Here is a 22,074-nt window from a genome sequence, read left to right as displayed (position 1 = left end):
CCTGACACATGCACACTAGCGAACACACAACACCTGCGAACAGCTATCAGCAACAAAATGAAGTTGCGTTATGACTCTATGTGCCTTAAACCAAACAGACAACAATGTACAGAAATGTAGAAATTACAATTAAAATTATAACTTGTTTGCATTATCATGACTGTATATGTACTCTAAGCAAGTAATCTATTGAAAGAATTTATCTATTACAGATATAACCTGCTAGAAATCTACTTTTTTGACATATTAAGCTCACTAATCAGGATAGGATAATTCCCAAATGCTACTATCAAGCTATTCAACATATTCAAGCTGACAGTGGTAATTCTACATTTTATCTCAACTGATGTAACCCCACTATGACTGCAGCAAGTAAATTATCAGATAACCCGTTCCTATACTGTTTGATCAGAAGCAGCTCTAAAAGTCTGTTGCAAATGTGCCTAGAGAACGATTCAAGGCTCAGTCTGGAAAATGCTAGGCTATACCTACAGTCTAAGCTGTTAACAATGACTCTCAAGCCTGCAATGTGCAGCTGACCTAATGTAATGGATTGCTGCCACCCTCCAAGCCACGCTCCTCCTTGAGCCATGGCTGCATGATCCTGCCCTGCTCCTTTCTGCCAGACCAAGGGTTCATCACAACCTCCACTGATCCAGCTGTGCTAATCAAAAGGGCAGAATGTGCCACAGCATTTCAGAGAAGTGGGGACATTTTACTGGAGTGGGTGGTTCAGCATTATAGCTCTTGACCATTTTTGTGAGATAGACTGTCTTACAGGGGAAGACAATACAAAACCACTAGCCCTAGCGATCACCAAAAAGATCTAGTGTTTTCAGAAGCCATGATGCCCACAAAATAAACCCACAATTTTAATTTTTCTTTTCCTACCTTCAATTTCATCAAGTATACAAGACAGCCATTCACTTCCATGCTTAATTATAGAGGGGAAAAAAAAATTCCTTTACTTACACTACATTTAGTGGTCAGGTATGGCTGCATGGTCATGGCATGTTTGACCATTAGCTGGGGCCTGATTTTGCTGAATAAGAACAAAGTGGTTATGCAAGCAACCAAGCGACCAGAATTCACACCTTTGTTGTCAGAATCTGTAAGAAATTAGAAAACATAAAAAGGATATTAAAACAAAGTAATATTTGAGCAATTAAAAAGACATGGCTTAAGCACCATATGAATATCTTTTTCACAAAATTCAAAATCAATACAGAATATTCTTATTAGATTAGAGATGAGAACATAATGTCAATATTTGTATATGACTACAAAATATGTGAAATAAGAAGCAATGCTTTGAAGACATCACTAGCTTTTAAACTACTTACTGTACACAGGACACTGCTCCAGTCAATGATTTATATTACAACTGCAGAACATACTAATTTGAATAAAACCTGCCTGTTTGTTTTGGTTTTAGTGATCTAAAAGTTTGAACAAGCTACATTAAAACTAGTTTTGTTATCTGTGGTTAGCTAGTGACAATTATGGAAGCTTTATTATTATACAGTTCTCAAAAGTTCACAATGATCTCAAAAGCAGTAATGCACTAGCATCAGTTTTGTGACAGGAATTCTGTAACAGTAACTTCTCCTGGTAGTCATGTGAACAACCACTGTTACAGTATCATACAAAATTCAAACGAGTTTGGGTAAGGGGTTGTAAATAATATTACCTGATAAAGATTCCTCATATTTAAGAATGTGCTCAACCAAATTGTCAACAAGTTGAGTACAGGCTTTCTTCACAGGTTTATATGAGGCATCCTCTTCTGACTTCAACAGCTGTAGCAGATGAAATAGAAAATGATTTAGTATTAAGAGAGCTAACTTTGTGCTTAATGAAATAATGCCAAAACCAAAAACAGTCATACTTGCCAGCAGTAACTAATAGCATTTGAAGGTTTTTTTGAAATGTTTAGGAAAAAAAGAGCAAATTCAAAAGTAATGTTGTTTTTGACACTAAGGAAAAGAAAAATTCAGATGAACATGAAACATAGTTTTATGAACATTTTCATCAGTTAGCTGCTTTCTGTATGACTTCAGGTACTGAAATTGTGTCCATGAAGATCCTTTAATACCTAAGAAGGATTGAGACCATACTATAGCCTTTTCTTCAGCACAGGCATTACGAAGCTCTAGTTTACTTGGCTACCTATTTTCATGGCAGTCCAGGCTAAAGTAAAATCACAAGGGTTTTTCGCTTAAAAATTAACCAGTGCATACAAGAGGTAGAGCAGAATAACAACACAGGCTGAGAGATAAAGACAAAGCAAGCTCAATTCTTAGAAAAAACAAAGTATAATATAGAAGCAACCTATACTATGAAGATTCTCTTCTTCTATAAACCCCGTAACAAACACATTGGTTGTGAAAACACGCTTATCATTTAAAAAAAAGAAATTCTACCCTACACTAGATGCTTCAGTTCAGAATTAAGTACCTTAGCTGTGGACTTCATGTTCTGTCATTATTGAGAAGACTATGAAATTAAAACCAACCAAAACCCTTCCCATAACCAAGAAGTGAAACATTCTTAAAACAGATCATATGGAAAGACAGAAACTGTTGGAGACAAAATTGCATCAATGAAGATTAAAAAAGGTCAGTATTTAAAGAGCATGAATTGAATTTGTCCACTGTAAAGGATTGCTTTTGTAGTCCCCCTTCAGTGTGCTTTAGTACCAAAAGATATGTTTAAATTCTATCATACATTCAAAATTCATTACTTACATTTTGAAGAAGCTGTTCAAACCAATCATACCCTGTATCTCTACAAGCCGCAACCTAGGAGTATTTTCGAGAATAAACTGGTTAACAAAAACAGGTATCTGAAGGAAAATTTCTTAAATACAGACGGCATTTTAAAAGACCAGTAAACACGTATAGATACATATTCATATTCATTCAGTACAATGATTTTATCTCTTTTGACATACAAAACTGTCTTCTGCATTTGAAAAATATTCCTCACCATTTAAATGACTTCAGAATTCTTGTTCCATACAACACAAGGCCTACACATTTTACTGCAGATCATAGAACATTTTGCTTAGGTTAAAGCACAAATATAAGCCTGACATATTAAAAATGAACATGTGTATGTATGTATATATATTTTTATACAAACAAAGCCTTCACTGGTATCATATGTCAGGAACAGCTCACAGGTGCTCCAAAGTGGAATTGGCAGGAGAACTGAAAGTTAAGCTGAAGTCAAATCAACTGACTTCTCAGTCTGGAAAGACACAAGCTGGACTACCATTTTGTAAAAATATTGAAAAGCAGGATGAAGTTTAAACCCATAAGTTTAAGTAGTGAAATGAGTACTTTATTTGATACTTACATCTTGGTATAATTGATATCAAAACACCTTCTCGGCACAGTGATTTTACACAACACATTTTCATTACAAGTTAAAACATGTTATCTGAGATAGATAGTGTTATTTTGGCGACATGCTATTTAATTTGCAGCTCCTAAAAACTGCAGACAACTATGCAGATACTGGTTTATTTCAAGTGAGAACATGATCCTGTATTTGTTAAAACAGCTTATTAACCTTTCAAAATTAACGTTATCAGTTGTTCAAGAAAAATGTTCCTTTAAGTGACAACTTCTTAGTTACGCTCAACTATATGCCGCTACTAGCATTTCCTGGAAAAATGTTAAACGTAATAGAAATTTGTTGTGTTTTAACCAAACAAGTCTTTAATCCAACCTGAATATAGTGTGGCCTCAGTTATCATTGCCAGCAGATTAGTGAGCGTTTAGTTTCCTACAGCCTGTTCCAACACATGAATATTTTTGGCACATATTCAATGCCAGCAGATATAAAAAGAAAACCATCTGACAATTAAACCACTGTACTTTAAAAAAACATACAATATTTCAAAGATACTAAAAACATAATCAAATTTTGCACACAACCTAACTCAAATTCATTAAAACATACCACATCAGTGATGTTTAGTATTTTCCTTGTCATTGCTTCCTTGTCATGGTGTGGAGTTGGAGTAAACCAGAGCTTCTGGAATGTCTCATTTACTAATTTCTGAAGGAAAAAAAAAAATATTAGCAGAAATACATAAACTTATCTTGGCATATAGGTATTGTGTCTAACACATCCATACAATAGATTTGTTGACTATCCATGCCATTTTGTAGGGAATTATTCAACTTAATTCAGACCACCGTAGCAAATGTTATCTAAGACAGACACAGTTCTACTGCTAAGCTGAGATCTAAGCAATCTTCAGCAAAAGGACCACCTGGAACTTGTGCTACAGAAAATGGAGTTACCACCTTCCTGCATTGATTTGCATTCCTCAAGGAAAACACAGTACCCTGAGAAGCTGACGACTGAGCACAAGTTTATGATTTCTACAGCAGAACTAGCAGCAATGGTAGGTAACCCTGGAGTTTTGAAAACAACTGTGACAAGGTGTGCAAGAGAGAAAAGCCAAGCCTCTCTACTCAAATGCAGGAAGTACATTCCCTTCCCATGTTTTTGGATGATGGAAAAAATGGAATTGAATGAAAGTGAACAAAATTATTCCTATATTACTTATAAGGCATATGATTGTAAGAAGCTCTCCTCATTCATTGAAGATAATGCCTAATTTGTTCTCACATTGTTAGAAAGGCAAAGGGAAGGGGGAGAGAGAACAACGTCATCTTCCTTTGACAGCAGAACATTGCATCCAGCTGTTCATCTACTTCTTAATTAACAGTCTTCTCAGAAAGCTACTTGGCATCTCCGTACCTCAAGTGGTAAAAATATATGCTGCAGCTTTAAAGCTGCAGATTTCAAATACCAGTGAAAGTGTGATACAAAATTATTACAGGTGTGTTCTTAATTACCCCAAAATTTTAAAATTATTTTGCCAAATCAAACAAAGCCATCATTGTCAGGTTTACGATTTAACAAATAATCTGAGTTCTGTGCTCTTCTGCATACACATTGCACAAAGACTACAGTATGAACAAGCAAGTAACATTTCAGGGGGAATAACTGATTCACTGAGCATTCAGAATTAATGCAAAATCAGCACAGATATATACTTTATATATTTTATATGCAGATCTTACAAATCTGGCATATACTAACATCAAATACTTAATTTTGACTTAAAGTTTATTTTCTTTGCAGAAAGAAGTTTTATATGCCAATGTTACTTTTAGAAAATAGAAGTATCAGAAACAACAACTGCATGAAGGAAAAACAACTCTAGAAAATAACTTTTAAAAATGTCCTGATACTCAATAAGAACTTCAGGAAAATAGAGAAGAAAAAGAAAGAAAAAGAAGTTAAAGAGCATTTCAGAAAGCTAACATACTTGCTCTCAAAAATTAAAAGTGAACAGAAGCAATGCAATACCTTTATTGGTCAAAAAATAAAAACACTAAAATAACGATAACTGAAATCCTGAAGGATATATTTCATTCTACCTTAATGCCTTCTTCATCATTGACTCTCCGAATCATCTTGACGCACATCTCTGTAATTTTGGGAAATGTTGGTTGTTCAATGCAGATATCCCTAAGTATCTTTATGACTCTTTTTCTGACACTGATACCAGTATCCTGTGAAGAAAAAAAACATCACACTCTTTAAACACATCAGCCGTGGGAATTAATTTATGCATTATATGAATTAATATTTGAAGACCACCCAGTCTGACTTCCAAAGTTTACTTAGAAAAGGCATCTAAAATATTCTGGAGTGCCTTTTTACAAAAGGTTAGCAGCAATTCTATCAGAGGCCCCAGAATGCTGAAGTGCTTTCCTCCATTTATACCCTCACATCTAAGAGCTCATGATGTTGCAAATATGTAATTCCACCTGCTAAACTGAGATCTTACAAGATAGATGTGATGATGCTTTAGCCACTTCATTAGAAAACAAAAGATTCTTTGTAGATCTGGACTGTAATACTGCAAGCGTTTCGATAAACATTATGGATAGATACATGCAACAAATACTTTCCTAGATGGATGAGGAGCTTTATATACCTTATTCAAAACCTGTTGAATCGGAATCTCAGGATGAATTGCTTTACGCATGCTCAAATGCATGGGAGGCTAATCATCTCTAAAACCCTTCACAAACATGTTTGATCATGTAACTACAGCAAATGAGTAGTAATAGACTAAAAAACTGACACGGATGTTAGGAGCTAGTGCTATCTTACAGCTAAATTAACGTTGTATTTTATCTGAATGCCCACACAAAACCCACTTTTTGTACAAAGGCTCTAATAGGAAGCCTTTTAAAACACCAAAAATAGCACGGAAAAGCAAAGTAGTTTTATCCTTTTTTTTTTCCTTTTGGATTACAAACAGAAACTTTAGATTACTGCTCTTCATCACCAACACTACTGAACTGCCATCAGTGACACATTACTTCAAACTTCATAGATGTGGTGAAATTCCTCATTTCGCCTCATTTGTGCCTTAATAATGGAATCAAAAGGAATATAATCCCAGTTCTGATGCAGTACAACTTTCTATATATGTTCACTTTTTGATGTAACAAGGCCCCACTGGAAACAAGCATTCCATCAAAACATGATGTTCTCCATTAAAACAGTAAGATGTAATTTAGTCTTGGGGTCATCATTCAATATTATTAAACAAGTAAATTCAGTTGATGGCAAATTTTCCAATGCCACTTATTTTATCATAAATACCACAAGTCACCGTACCAATATTCTTTCAATCAGCATGTCATAATACTGCTCAGCAAGCTGAGGACGACAGAGCACAAATCTGCCAAGAAGCTCTACAGCTGCTTCTCGTACACTAGTGGAATTATCCATTAACCGTCCATGAACACCTCGTTGCATATCCAGCTAAAAAAGAACAAATAAAACAGAGATTCAAAATAAGAAATGAAGATTTATTTTAAGCATGACATAAGAACATATGTGCATGATGGATATTTCATTTTTTACCCTGGCTAGAATACTGGGGTCTACAGCAACAACCTCAGACAAACACTTCATGGCTTTTGTTCGAACAGCAATTGCATTTTCACCAAGTACACGCAGAATCTATTTAAGAGAACAAAAAGATTCAGTCACTTTGGGAAGGTAGCAAACAATGTTTAACAGGCAAAACTGTAGCAAAATAACATGAAAACAATTGAAATAAAATAAGTATATCTGTCTACTAAAAATAGAATATATCTTCTCAGACAGTAAAAAGGTGCATGCATGGCACTCATAACTCAGCATAAATATTTACTAGGATTTCCTACAGGATTTTTACAGGGTCCTTATGTTCACGTTAAGTCCCTTCATTTTAAACTACCTTCTTCATTTAGTTATGGCTTTCAACATTGTTCTTTTAACAGGAGAGCTGGATTTGGGCACTGTAACTTTAGGAATGGCTCTGTATGCAAATCAATTAGAAGTAACACAACTTTACTATCGGAGTTAAGCATGTCATCATGCAACATATCAGTGTTCTACTCTCAGAAAAAATGAAGAAACAACACTGGTCAAACAACAGCTTCCAAAGTGATAGTAACATGCCCTGCAAGCAACTAACCAGCATGGCTTCTATTTTCAAATCAAGTTCCATGAGTTAGTATTACCCAATGCACACATTTTACAGAAACTGTGAAAGTGATTTCAACATTTTGTAACTATTCTCTTACCACATACATCTAATTATAACGATTTTGCCATACACATACATGGACAGGTAAAATAATGTAAGTAGAGTATGTCATATGGAATGCATACAAGAAACATAATCACTCATGTTGTCAATTCAGAATACAAAAAAGCGCGGGGTACTATCCTGGGCTGCTAAATACCTGTGCTCAACAATGAACAGATATTGCACACTACTGTAAAAGTGTTTAGAATCAGAAAGCAACTGCATTTCACTGTTCTAAGACTTCTGGCATGGTTTACCTGTGTCAAATAAATATCGAAGCTCTGGGCAAACGGCCTCATAGAGGCCAAGTAGCGAACAATCAAACATGCATCTTCATAGTCCACAGTATCAGAATTCATCCTGCAACAAATTACATACGTTAATAAGGACATGTTTTATTTAAAACATCAAATGTATGGCTAATAAAGAAATAAGTGGTACTGAAACATACTTAAATGCACCAAAATGTGATGGAACAGTTTTAATGATGCTCCGAAGGAACTTTTTGCGACTTTCTGCTCTATGCATGATTTGTCCTGTGGTCTCAACATCTTTTGCATGATGAGTTCCTTCAGATGAATCCTCATCCTTCTGAGATTTAATTGCTTTCTCTGTCTCCATAGTTGTATCACGGAACCACTGAGCTATATAAAACTTCCGAGAAAACTGGAGAAGTATAGCAGGATGCAAAGAAAACAAAAACAACAGATAAAAAATGAAAATCAACAGATTTATAAGGAGACTGAGCCAAAAGTATATGTTAGAGTGTGAATTTAACTGAAGCACTAATATGCATAACTGAAAATTATTTTATTCAGTACATGTTACTGAAATAGTTTTTATATACACTTGACAATAGAAAGCTGAAATTTACCACTAAAGATGCATCAGTTTCTGTGTTCACATCCAGATAATCTAGTAAAGCCTTTTGCAGCTGTTGAATTTCATCTTCTCCTCCTGAAACCTGTCAGAAGTTGAAAAAGAGTTATATAAAAAAAAAATGCACAGTGGTAATTATAATCTAAAAATCTGAATGTCCACATACAAAATACACGGATAGCAGTAGTTTTGATAATTGCAGAACATTAACAATTTTTCAACAATTCATTATAAACTGCATAGGGACTAAAACAGACTGTGGCTTTGAAGCATAAAAAAGGTAAAGGCCAAGATAAGACTGTTTCCTCATTCTGTGGCCTTGGTATGAAGACCTTCTTTCAGAGAGGAAAAAAGAAGGGCTGAAAACACACTTAGCAGACTGACACAAAGTTTAACCAATACAAGTCACTGTTAGCTGTCTCGCCAATACTGAAACAGTGTTTTCTCACATGAACAAGTGATAAAAGGTAAAAAAGCAAAATAAAAAGAAACAGCAATAAAAAGGTATGGGAATCATCAAAGAAATAAAAATAACTTATCCCTTTGTAAAAATATTTGGTGTAACTGTTTTCAGGGATAAAGCGTCAATACAAAGAAAATGCAGCAAGTGCGCACGAACTAGAAAAGAACTTAGAAGAGGTTGTTCCCAGAACCATGAGAGCTCCAGCACTGAAGAATCATGCTCTTTGAGATTCAACTAAGTTTCTATCAGTCAAAAAGCTTCTGAACAAACACACATTTATAAAAAAATGCCACCTACTGCATAAAGCCTATCTGCAGAACAGGGCAATATTGATTTTCCTGTGAAGTACTTTTAAGATGCACAAAAAACATTAGATATGAAATACTCATGTGAACACTAGTGGCAGAGACTATATATCAGATTTGCAATATCTAAACTCTATGAATTTTAAAAACAGAATGTATTTTTTCCAGAAGGTTATTTAATAGGAAACATATAAGGAAATATATATTTCCCATACTTATTTAAGGCACACCACGAAATACAGGGAGGTGATTCAAGACAGTCAGTAAGAGCTTCAGCAAGGGCAAGTCCTGCCTGACCAACCCAGTGGCCTTCTGTGATGGAGTAACTACATTAGGGGACAAGGGAAGTACTGTTTAGTATCTTCATCAATGACACAGTGCATCGAGTGCAGATGACACCAAGCTGAATGGTGCAACTGACACACCTGAGGGGCTGGATGCCATTCAGAAAGACTTTGACAAGATCAAGAAGTGTGCCCATACGAACTTAATGAGGTTCAAGATGGCCAGTGCAAAGCCCTGCACCTTCTGTGATTCCATGTATATCCTGATCAAACAATGACCTTGTACATGATCATTAGACAATGTACTTCTCCCCATATACAGGTTATATATAGATATCCTTAGGTCCTTGCAGCTGCTAATGTTACAGCAGCCAAAAGGATCTAATCTTACAGGTCTAATAGTTTAACTCTCTACATCTGTACATGAATGCCAGAAGCTCAGATATCCCTTTGAAAATACACATACCTACATATTTTTAAGGTCACTTAAGACAGAACCCAACTGTTGCTCTGTTATTTCCTCTGTATTGTCACAAGAAAACTCACTTAAACACTGTAATTAACCACTTAATACAGTCACTACAGAGATGGTGCAATGAAGATGAGCTAACAAATGTGATACTTAAAACCTGAGTATATTTGCTTCAGAAATCTGAACAATGAAGACTGACTCTCCACAAGCCCAGTTTTTCAAACATATTTAAAATTTTCAAGTATTTGTGTGGATACATTTCAATCCAGCTGGCATTCGATCTCTTACACACCTGTTTGAGGATTCTGGCTATAGAACCTTGATCCATTTTGCTGGTGACAGCATCTTTCCTCAGTCTTGCTGCTACAGTTCCAAGATAGTCAAGTGATGCAACTCTTAATGCCATTTCTGTAGATTTGTTACTGAACTGATGAACCTAAGAAAAACAGAATAAACTGTTAAAGCCAAATATTTATTTATGCATTTGGGATTCTTCTCACAAAACATTGTTTGACCTTATTAAAAATTCCACCTAACTTTCATGCTGCATAAAATAATGTAATTTCCTATTCCATCATAGATACGCTATTTACATTAATGTTTCTCCCTTTACTGGGTCTCTATCTCTCTTTCTGCCGAGCGTGCCTGTTAGTTTTTTAAAATATGTATTTTCATAAAAACTGCACAAATAGTACAGAAGATATCCTTTGCAATAACACAGAGTTTAAGCACAGTAATGTAACTTCCCCATTATTCACACAAGTACAAAGAAAGCTACATTTTACCAGGAACAGGATCATAAAACATTTTTCCGAGAAACAGCTCAAATTACTGTGTTAATTATAATGTAATACTGAAGAGCAACTCTCAAAAACTTGTTAACAAAAATATTCACATTCTGTAAAATGTAAGTAAATCCTATTATTAGTATAAAACCAAACCACTTAATTGTTTTCAGGTTCTGCACTAAAGGAATACTCCAGAGAAGATACTTAACATAAATAATAACAGCTATTAGTCTGACTTTACTCCAAACGAATATCTACACTTATTTGATGCTATACAATGGCACTTTTTCAGGTTGAAAATGTCATGGAATAGTTGAAGTGGACTTCCATGACAAACCATATACAGACGACCTCTAAAAAGATCCACATCAATGACCCTCTAACTCAAATCTCATTATCTACATATTATGTAATAGTGACACATGTAAGAAAACCCTTAAATCCTGCATGTGTGTCAACAATCAGAAAGCATTCCTGTAGTAAGTTCAGTTGAAATAAACAGGTCTTATTATAATAACAACTAAATAAATACAATTTGTTAAAAGCAAGAATCCCTTACCAACAGCCTTCCTAATAAGCTAAGTAGCAACTCTGCAGCTGGCCATTCTGGCTTATTGACTGTGGAAAGAAGATCTTGAATGAAGTTCTCAAACAGTGGCCTGTAATCTTCTTCCCCTTGTTTACTGCCACATCTGTTTAAAAGAAAAATGCATTTTGTAAGCTAATTTAAGAGTCATTTAAAGCTTTCTTCTAACATAAAGAGAAGCAATCCTATGTTTAATCAGAAAAACTGTTCTATACAAGTCTAAAAATGTATCTGAAATATTATCAGAAAAATTGTTTTGTTAATTTATGGAGAAATAATTTAAACAGTTGCACTGCAAATAAAGCAGATAATTCCTGATAGCAGATTTTTTTTTCCTATGTTTTTTGCATTTATTGCTTTAAGTCTGCTTTAACATGGTAAAATTCTAAAGCTCATGCTGGAGTGAATTATTTAGGAAGTGTTGTATCTATATTCCTGAAGCTTAGCGTGATTTATCTGACAGTGATGTCTCAGTATTACGCCCCACAAAGGTTAAAACCAGAATGTAAAAAACAACCAACCAATCAAAAACACCCCCCCCCCACCCCAAATCCCCGCACCATACCTGATAGCATTTCATTTTTATATGGTGTTCATATAACTCTAATGATACCAGGAGTATGGAGAGAAATTCCTAGATGACTATTAAATAGCCAAGAGTAAAAATTAACACAATGAAAACCTCAGGACTTATTTTTAGAAATCCTTTGGTTATTCAGGTATACTCTATTTTTTTTTCCTCTGTTGAGCTATTGACATTCCTAAGCTAAATGGAAGTAATTTTTAGACTTTTTTTTAATATCTTGGTTATTCTTATGACTAAATAAATATGGTTTCATTGCTTAAATATTTACTCAGCCTTCTCTTCCAGACTTCAGATGAGTAAGAGACCCTTAATAAAAGGATCTTAAATATCTAAAAAACTTCCCACAAAACTTCTGTTTCGTAAAATTTTTTGTCCAGATGGGTAGCTCTTCTAGGGATCTACGAAGTACATGTAACAAATAACTTTATGAGTAGGTATTTAGCATTGTGAAGAAGTTAGTTTTGTCTTAAGATATGACAGACTTTATTTGGAGTTGGTTTCATCAATACGCTAAAGAATGTAACTGTACTTACTTCTTAAGGAAAATAGAAAGGAAGTTTTGTGCTGTTCTCATGGCTGTTTCATATGAGTTAGTAATAAGCACATCTTGATCCACCTAAAAATAACAAGATACATTTATCACAGGAATATGATTTCCAGATCAACATCTCTCATGCATCAGATAATTATAGCAGACATAAAACTATGTTTGATTATTAGAGTACCATAATACAATACCATACCTACAAACACACAGACTGATTCCTACATTAAAAACAAAATGTATGGCATTTAAAAAAAAGTTCTTACTTTTTTATTTGATTCCTCCTCTGAATGAGAATCTTTTTCTGCTGTTGGTAGGTGCACCACACACTGAATAAGCTGCAGAACTAGTGCTGTTACCATCTGAATATACATAGGCTCTCCATCGGTGTCACTACTGTTTAACCTGTGAATAAGGAAAGACAGCATTAATACTAAAACTAAACAAAAAAGACAAGAGAAATCAAAAAGTTTTGGTCCTATATGATACCTTTCTAAAATTATTACCACAGCTAGAGATCTGTATTCTAAACAGTTATCTAGTCCTTTGCTTCTCTCTTATGCAATGTAAGATTTGGTCTAACAAAAGCAGTGTTATTCTCAAGCAGAAGAAATGAACTGAAACAGACCACAGATAAGCTATCAGAACAAGTGAAGTTCATAATGCCACATCCTTTTCAAATGTAACACACAAAAAAATTACACCAGACCGTTTCCCTAATAATTTATTAGTTATAGATTATTAAATGTATGTGAAATGTGCAGGACTTTCAAACAGATAGTGACCATGACCTGGACTGACTCCTACAAGAGTTATACCTATGATAGTATGAGGTAGCATGACAAGACTATGAACTTCAGCATGCAAATGTGTAAGTGTATCTTAAGTGTATCTTTAATTTAGCAAGACCAGTATCCAAATGATATATAACTTGAGCAACATTGTGGTATTTACTACTGACAGATACACAAACATCACCTATTGTTACCCTGTTACTGTTACCCAGGTGGTAAACCCTGATGTCATCCTCCTCAAATTGTCAAAGTACTAAGGTCACATAAAACAGATAGTTATTATTATCTTTATGAAGTTATCTTTGACTACTTTTTGAGAGAAAAACCTTTAATATCAAATTTTGTGTAAGCTATACTCTTCATGACTGTAGCCAGTTACAAAATGCCCTTTACCAGACCAGAGTTAAGGCTTTATGAACAGTACAGTCATTGTTGCCTTGAGATAGTGACTTCCTTGTGATACAGCTCCTAATGCAAAAAGCATATACACCATTTATGCTCCTATTCTTACCACCTTCCTATTTGCTAGATCTCTCTGTGTCTATAACTAAAACAACAGAAAATAATAGGAACAAGCAGTCATGTTAATACTGGGGTCACCAAATTCAACTTTGAAGTTTCAGTATATATCTTTTCCTGGATATTTCCTGTTCATCCACCCTGGAATCTTCAAAAAGAGTTAAACAGAGTAGTTCCTAAATGAAACTAATTCAATGGGATAGTAGATTGATTTCCTTCCTGCGAAGAGTGTTCTGTGTGTGGCCTCAAAGAAATTCAGTCAGCATTTTCCTATTGAGCTTTAGCAACAAAGTAATTATGTAACTCCATACAAACAGAAACAAGAATTGGAAAAAAAAAAAATCTCTGAATGCACACTAACATTACACTCATTTACATCCTTAGTGAGACAAATAATAAGATCTTTCAATTACTTTTGTAAGGAGGCACAAATATGATAGCATAAAAACCAGTGACTAGTACAAAACATTTGTCAGGCAGTTCTGATCTCACTGTTTTGAAATATCAACCTCTAACAATGCACAGCTTGTGGAACTGCAGATGAGAAGTAGTTAATATTGAATCCTAAAATCCCACAACTACCTAACTGTAAATAATACTGTCTAAGAGTTATTATCTATTTCGGAAATTACCTGAAGTTTCTCAGACTCCTCTTGCTAGTCGGTAGCCTTGCAAGTGAAGTGAAAATTTCTTCTAGTATTAACTGCCTATGTTTTTCATACCTGGAGAACACCTATTTAAGAGTTACAGGATTGTTAAAAAATTACTTATTGTTCTACAAAATACCACTTGTTAAATATATTGTCGAAAATTATATACAAAGACAAACTTTGCATGACAAATAAATATAAATTAATGCACATCTTGTTTTTTAATATATTACGTTGTCTTTTCAAAGCAAGAATTTCTTTATAAATACATAGAAACTTTTAAAAATATAGATTTCTAAACATTTTCAAATAACATAAATGTTTAATAGCTCTTAAAATCCCTTAGGTTTTAAAAATTCCTGTCAATGGTAGAGTACATTGTAGAGGAAAGTCAAATGGTGTAATACGAAGCTTTCAGTACAGAGCAAAACTCTGTGGTAACACAAATTACATGAACAAATGTATGGTTGTAGAGCACACTTGAGAAATCTGTTTTACTTCATACCCTAAGCTTTAGTGTTTGCCTGACATGACATATTCTTTCAGTTTACAGGGTTAGGACTGTAGAGTTTGCCCCCCCGTTTTGTTCAGGCAGAATACTGGAGTATTTCATCCATACAAACAGAAAACTCCCAGTGGAACAAGCACATCTCTGTTGCACTGCATTTTTTCTGAAATTATATTTTACCTCACCTGTGAATTTTTCACATTGCTACTTCTTCTGAGAATAATTTATTCCGTTACGCAGAAGTATCCTACTTGTGCAATCCCAAGTAGGAAAATAATTTATTACAAAGACATATGCTATTTATGCACAAATACAGGCTGGGTGGAGAATGGGTTGAGAGCAGCCCTGACAAGAAAGACTTGGTGGCGTTGGCTGTTGAGAAGCTAAACATGAGCCAGCAACGTGCACTTGCAGCCCAGAAGGCCAAACGTACCTTGGGCTGCAACAAAAGCAGAGTGGCCAGCAGGCTGAAGGAGGTGATTCTACCTCTCTAATCTGCTCTGGTGAAACCCCACCTGCAGTACCACATCTAGCTCTGGAGCCCCAAACATAAAAAGGACATGGACCTGTTGGAGCAAGTCCAAAGGAGGGCCACAAAGATGATCAGAGGGCTGGAGCACCTCTCCTACAAAGACAGGTTGAGTCAGGGTTGTTCAGTCTGGGGAAGAGATGGCTCTAGAGAGACCTTACAGAAGCCTTCCAATACCTAAAGAGGCCCTACAAGAAAGTTGTAAAGGGACTTTTTACAAGGGCATGTAGTGATAGGACAAGGGGCAATGGCTTTAATCTGAAAGAGGGAAGATTTAGATTAGATATACAGAAGAAATTCTTCATCATGAGGGTGGTGAGGCACTGGAACAGACAGCCAAGAGAAGCTTTGGATGCCCCATCCCTGGAAGTGTTCAAGGCCAGGCTGGATGAGGCTTTGAGCAATCTGGTCTAGTGGAAGGTGCTCCTGCCCATGGCAGGGAGGTTGGAAACAAATGGTCTTTAATGTCCCAAACCATCCTGTGATTCTATGATTCTACTAGTTCTATACTTTATTCCATTGCATAAATTAAAATCTTAACATAGCAAATAAGGAAAACCACATTGCTAAGATTTATTACAACAAGAAAGGATAGGTAAGAGCAAGGGGTTTGTGTTTACACTTTAAACAACATAATCAAAACTAAGAAGTTCCTTGCTTAAATAGAATATTACTTCCTATAGAGTGCTCTGCAGACAAGGGCAGCCCAGGTAGATTTAATACTGTTCCTAGATTATGATATCAAACTATAAAACATGCAATAACAACATCAGTTCTAAACTTCAATTCTCCACCAGAGAGAAAATACATCCTATGTGAATGCCCTAGTAACTCTCAGAAGTGCAAGAGCATGAAACTTCAAACTAAAAAGTACTTACTGCAGTCACTAATTTGATGGCACACAACTGTAGTTCACTGACGTTTTCTACAAAGAAAGGTGTTATTCCCATAGACGATACCTATCAATGGAAAGAAATTATTATAAGTGTATTTGACTAACAGAAATGTAGGCAGTTTCACAAGTAGGTTATTCATTCAGCAGGTATTTAACAAGATGTATTACTTCACATCATTTGCAAATAAAGTTATTAAAGGATATTAGAGAACAAGACTTATGACAAGCACCTGAGGGAACTGGGGCTGTTCAGCCTGGAGAAAAGAAGGCTGAGGGGAGACCTTATCACTGTCTACAACTCCATGAAAGGAGCTTGTAGCATGGAGGGTGTTGGTCTCTTCTGCCAAGTAGCAAGTGATAGGACAAGACGAAATGGCCTCAAGTTGTGCCAAGTTGGAGAATTTAGATTGGATATTAGGAAAAACTTCACGGAAAGGGCTGTCAGGCACGGAAGCAGGCTGTGCAGAAAAGTGGTGGCGTCACCATCCCTTGAGTTATTTAAAAGATGTGTAGATGTGGTGCTTAGGGACAAGGTCTAGTGGTGGACTTGGCAGCATTATATTAATGCTTGGACTTGAAGATCTTAAAGGTGTTTTCCAAACTAAATGATTCTATGACTCTACATTTGAATACAATCAGGTACAAGCAAAGCCATTAAAGATTTCAATATCAAAATGTTCTCCTCCTGCTATACTACAGAACAAACTAGTCACTCTGATGTTAATAATTCCAAAGTTCGTACTGACTTCATACTTCATGTCACTGAGACAATCATAATTCACATTCTTTCTGGGAAAAGAAAAGCAAACATTCTCAGACAGAAATTCTTCCGATAAAACATACCTGAAGAATAGTTGTATCAGTAAGAAGCTGTATCTCCAGCAATTCTGACAAGCTGTTGACAATGTCACAAACTTTGTTATACAACATCACTATAACTCTTTGCTTGTGGGTTGAACACTTGGCACGTTTTGCTTTGGAACTTAAAAGACCACCTAGAAAATAAAGAATATCTTCATTAATATTTCCAATGTTTCAGATAAAATATTAGAAAAACCATCGTCCTCAAAAAGTGTCCCCAGAACAACTGCAGGCCTACAGCTTTGTAAAAGCAACTGCTTACATAAGATCAACTACTTAGTAGCATCTGCTGAAAAGCAAGAATTCCACATATTAATTTTACATAATTGCTCTAATTTTGGATCCAAGATTTTTAAAAAGGTTCTTGAAGTTGGATACCCACATCTAAACGCAAAAATTTAAGTTTTCACAGAAATAAATAATTATATACACAGAAATTATAACCATAAATTGATGTATTCCTACATACACTAACTATACCATTCAGAGGGACTTGGGCCCACAAGAACTTCCCTGTGTTGAACAAGGCCAAGTGCAAGGTCCTGCACCTGGGTAGGGGGATGAAGGGATTGAGAGCAGCCGTGCAGAGAAGGACCTGGGGGTGCTGGTGGATGAAAGACTGGACATGAGTCAGCAATGTGCACCTGCAGCCCAGAAGACCAATAGTATCTTGGGCTGCATCAAATGAGTGTGGCCAGCAGGTCGAGGGAGGTGATTCTGTCCCTCTGCTCCGCCCTGGTGAGACCCCACCTGGAGTCCTGTGTCCAGCTCTGGAGCCCTCAGCACAGGAAAGACGTGGACCTGTTGGAGAAGGGCCTGAGGAGCCACAAAAATGATCAGAGGGCTGGAACAGCTCTGCTGTGAGTACAGGCTGAGAGAGTTGGGGTTGTTCAGCCTGGAGAAGAGAAGGCTCCAGGAAGACCTTACTGCAGCCCTCCAGTCACTAAAAGGGCCCTATAAGAAAGATGGGGACAAACATTTTAGCAGGGCCTGTTATGACAGGACAAGGGGTGATGGTTTTAAACTAAGGAAGGGGAGATTTGGATTAGAGATTAGGAAGAAATTTTTTACAGTGATGGTAAATTATGGGAACTTGTTGCCCACAGAGGTGGTAGATGCATCGTCCCTGGAGACATTCCAGGCCAGGCTGGACAGGATTCTGGGCAACCTGATCTAGTTGAAGATGTCCCTGCTCAATGCAGGGTGGCTGGACTACATGACTTTTGAAGGTCTGTTCCAACCCAAACTATTCTGATTCTACACACAGAAGCTGAAATCACAGAATCACAGGATCGACTGGGTTGGAAAAGACTTCAGAGATCATCAAGTCCAAACCTTGGTCCAGCTTCAGTCCATTTACTAGATCATGGCACTAAGTGCCATGTCCAATCTCAGTTTAAAAACCTCCAGAGACAGTGACTCCACTACCTCCCTGGGCAGGCCATTTCAATGCCTCACTACTCTCTCTGTAAAGAATTTCTTTCTAATATCCAGCCTAAATTTCCCCTGGCAGAGTTTAAGCCCATGCCCCCTTGTCCTATTGCTAACTGCCTGGGAGAAGAGACCAATCCAGACAAACTTCTAAATAAATTAGTCTAAATACTTCGGTTACACTGACATTATTGCATTAACCACGAGTTTATATGATTAAGTTATTCAGAGGACATATTTAATTCATTTTGGTTTTATGTTACATTTCATTATCCTCAAACTAACATAAAGCATTAATTCAGGATGCTCTATGTAATGTGGAAGAACTATCAGTATAAGGTTGCATACAAAAATCTTATTCCAGAAAGTCATATCACTTGCATCATCATACAATAGATTATGTTTTGATTTTTTTTAATGTGGAAAGATTATTTTAAAAATTTCTTAGCATACTAACCACCATGAGGATCCACTCTATACACAGGATCATACTGAGGATAGAGAGTGTTCTGCAAATGAAATTTTGTGTATTGAATCACTCTTTCTATTACGTCCTCAATATATACAGCTTTAGGCATATTTGGTGATGTCATAATATTGATAGCAGTAAGACAAGCATCAGCAGACTTTGTCACTCTCTCCATAATAAGATCTCTCCATAATCTCTCCTCATCTTCAGTGTCATTGTTCTGTCACAGGCAAGAAAAATAGGATAGTATGAGCAAGAAGTCAAATTTTTATCCTTACCAAGTAAAAGATGATAACATTAGCTTAATATGCTTACATGCACTAAGGTATAAAATGTTGTATTCCCTTTTTGATACAGAAGCAGTTCAGTTTGTTTTAGAAATCAAATGTTTATTTTACTAGTAACCCATTTGTAATATGTCTCCCCAAGTTACAAGTCTACAAAGTCTCACCATATCCTGCCAGAACACAAAGAAGCTTTCTTTGTACCACTGGAAAGCACTATGAGGGAAGACTGCTGCATACTCTACTCAAGACTGATGTAACTTAAGCAAAATCTGAACTCATTCATCTAGTGTTTTCTTCAGTGGCCTCTGCACACCAGGTGCTGCTTTGATCAGTCTAATTTTTGCCACTAGAGGGAATTATTACACAAAAACACTGTTACAAGACATACAAAACTCAAAAGTATAGAACTTTAACTGCTTCATAGACTGACCCATCTGTGAATGGATTTGAACACATTTGATAAGATAAGTTTTGTTTAGATTTAGCATAGGGCACACAATGTCTTTATTTCTGTGTTTGTATGAGTTAGAAAAACATACATGAGGTTAAGTATGACCACCCAGCACTACTGAAATATTGTAATAAAATTAGCATAAAGACTTAATCACAGTGAACTACAGCAGGTAAACCAGCAACTTATTTTTCATATTGCTAAACACATTCGGAACCATATACTGAAACATTGAAAACCCTACAAACTATCTAAAGTATTTAGTTACAAATTGTGTATCTCTGATTTTCATTTCCAAGTTCAAATTCTTCCTTTCCAATATAATGAATTAGTCCCTATTCCTGCAGACCAAGGCTTTTTTTTCCTCATAAAAATCTAGAACCCTGTTCTTGCTAAAATATTGTTTTGACTAGAAAGTGTAGAAATAAATAAATACATTAATTGTGAAAAATCACATATCAACCTCATAAAAACTCCAAAAGCCCAAGTAGATTCAGGTACATAAGGAAAAAACCCCCTAAAATCTTAAACTTCTCATTGATTTTGTTTATGTTGATAACATTCATTTTGCAGTATAAGAACAGACTTAAAGCACTTCGTCCTGTCTTAATGCTCAGGAGAAGAATAAGCTCTGCAAAAAACCCGTAGTATTTCTTTCATTGTTTCATGGACACATAGCGAAGTAGCAAAGAAATGTCCAATGGTGCAAATTACACCAGTTACCATGAATATTCAGGATGAAACTGTGACATTCAAATTTAAAACAAAAGAAAACTCAGTTACTCACAATACACCGGCTAGTTATCAGTACTATTGCAAAACTTGTTTAGTATTGAGAAAAATCTATCAACTGAATTTTACTTCAAATCCTAAAATTTGGCAATCATATACATATCAGAAATTCCTTTCACAAACATACACAGTATTTGAAACCATCACTGAACAGGACTCAAGTGAACAAGACTCTATTCTACACATTGATGTGAAATTATGTAATTTGCAACTCACATGGTTAAGTAATGTAGAAAGTTTTGATCCATCCTGAATATTCTTCTCCAATATATTCAGGACTTTCACTGTTTTATCTGCTGAGATCTAAAACAAGAAAAGAAACACATCAAACACTGTAGGAACATAGAGGCTTCCAAAGTGCTAAAAAAAAAAGTCCACGGATAGAGAATAAAAACACTTAAATTGTAAGCAATTTGAGATAAGGATCGGTTTCTGACACCACATGATTGAGAATTCTGATTATACAAATAAACTAGGTGAAATATATTCTAAAATTGCAATCAAACTGTGTTTTCCAGCTGCAAAAACATAGAAATAGATTTAAAATTGCATACCTGTCATTAATGTTGTATAGTTATATACTTCTGCTTCTAGAAACATAAATCGTAACTGACTGCATAAAGCTTTACTAGGAGAAAATCCAAATTCCACAAACAAGCAGAAATAAAATACCCTATACTTGAGTCCTAATAAAAAGGAGATGTATTCTTAATATTAGTGTTAACTTTAGAGAACCAGCATGTTGAAAAAATTAACTCAAACTCACTCATTGATTTTCTACAGAATTATGATTAAATAATTTATAGAATATGCTAGCTCAAGGACAGCCAGTTTCACTCATCCAGATACTTTTGACACTCAGCTTTAGAAGCAACAAAGTTCTGATTTTATACATACATACATACATTCATGTATGTATGTGTGACAAACAGGCAACAGAGATTAAGGGTGAGAATTACCAGGAAAGAGAAACAGGCTGACAGGGAAACAGGCCACAAGGGAAGTCAGGGAGATGGAAGAAAAGTCCAGGAAGAATATTTGCATTTTGGATTAAAGAAAAACCTTCAGAGTGACTTTCACAATAACTGGCTTCACAGATGCTCCATAAATATAGTACGCAGTCATGAGTAGTCAAAGTTTTACATAAGACTGCCTGTGCTGGTTTGACTAAAAATGAGTTAATTTTCTTCACGGAGTTAGAAACCTCTCTTTTTCATAGCAAGCACAATCATTATTCAGACTTAGTTTGAGAACAAGAGATAACATGCCAGCACAGAGTTAATGTTTTTAGTTGCTCTGG

At 35.6% G+C, this 22,074-nt stretch overlaps 1 protein-coding gene across 9 annotated transcripts in view; it reads right to left on the bottom strand.

Annotated features, from left to right (window-relative positions):
• Positions 1 to 22,074, bottom strand: part of NIPBL (NIPBL cohesin loading factor) — a 167,016-nt gene that overhangs the window by 10,026 nt on the left and 134,916 nt on the right. For all 9 annotated transcript variants that reach the window (XM_065047569.1, XM_065047573.1, XM_065047575.1 and 6 more), the window contains 19 exons: positions 20,991 to 21,077; positions 19,233 to 19,464; positions 17,327 to 17,478; positions 16,467 to 16,547; positions 14,534 to 14,634; positions 12,855 to 12,993; positions 12,578 to 12,660; positions 11,432 to 11,564; positions 10,377 to 10,520; positions 8,556 to 8,645; positions 8,133 to 8,347; positions 7,939 to 8,041; positions 6,970 to 7,068; positions 6,721 to 6,867; positions 5,466 to 5,600; positions 3,970 to 4,068; positions 2,748 to 2,801; positions 1,691 to 1,799; positions 973 to 1,109 (listed from right to left, as the gene is read on the bottom strand). In XM_065047569.1, coding sequence (XP_064903641.1) covers positions 973 to 1,109; positions 1,691 to 1,799; positions 2,748 to 2,801; positions 3,970 to 4,068; positions 5,466 to 5,600; positions 6,721 to 6,867; positions 6,970 to 7,068; positions 7,939 to 8,041; positions 8,133 to 8,347; positions 8,556 to 8,645; positions 10,377 to 10,520; positions 11,432 to 11,564; positions 12,578 to 12,660; positions 12,855 to 12,993; positions 14,534 to 14,634; positions 16,467 to 16,547; positions 17,327 to 17,478; positions 19,233 to 19,464; positions 20,991 to 21,077 — 2,340 coding nt within the window. The remainder of the gene's footprint in view (positions 1 to 972; positions 1,110 to 1,690; positions 1,800 to 2,747; positions 2,802 to 3,969; positions 4,069 to 5,465; positions 5,601 to 6,720; positions 6,868 to 6,969; positions 7,069 to 7,938; positions 8,042 to 8,132; positions 8,348 to 8,555; positions 8,646 to 10,376; positions 10,521 to 11,431; positions 11,565 to 12,577; positions 12,661 to 12,854; positions 12,994 to 14,533; positions 14,635 to 16,466; positions 16,548 to 17,326; positions 17,479 to 19,232; positions 19,465 to 20,990; positions 21,078 to 22,074) is intronic.

The sequence above is a fragment of the Columba livia genome, chromosome Z (genome assembly GCF_036013475.1).
Source record: "Columba livia isolate bColLiv1 breed racing homer chromosome Z, bColLiv1.pat.W.v2, whole genome shotgun sequence".
NCBI lineage: Eukaryota > Metazoa > Chordata > Aves > Columbiformes > Columbidae > Columba > Columba livia.
Note: the sequence above shows the minus strand (reverse complement) of the source record. Positions and strands in the feature narration are given on the sequence as shown.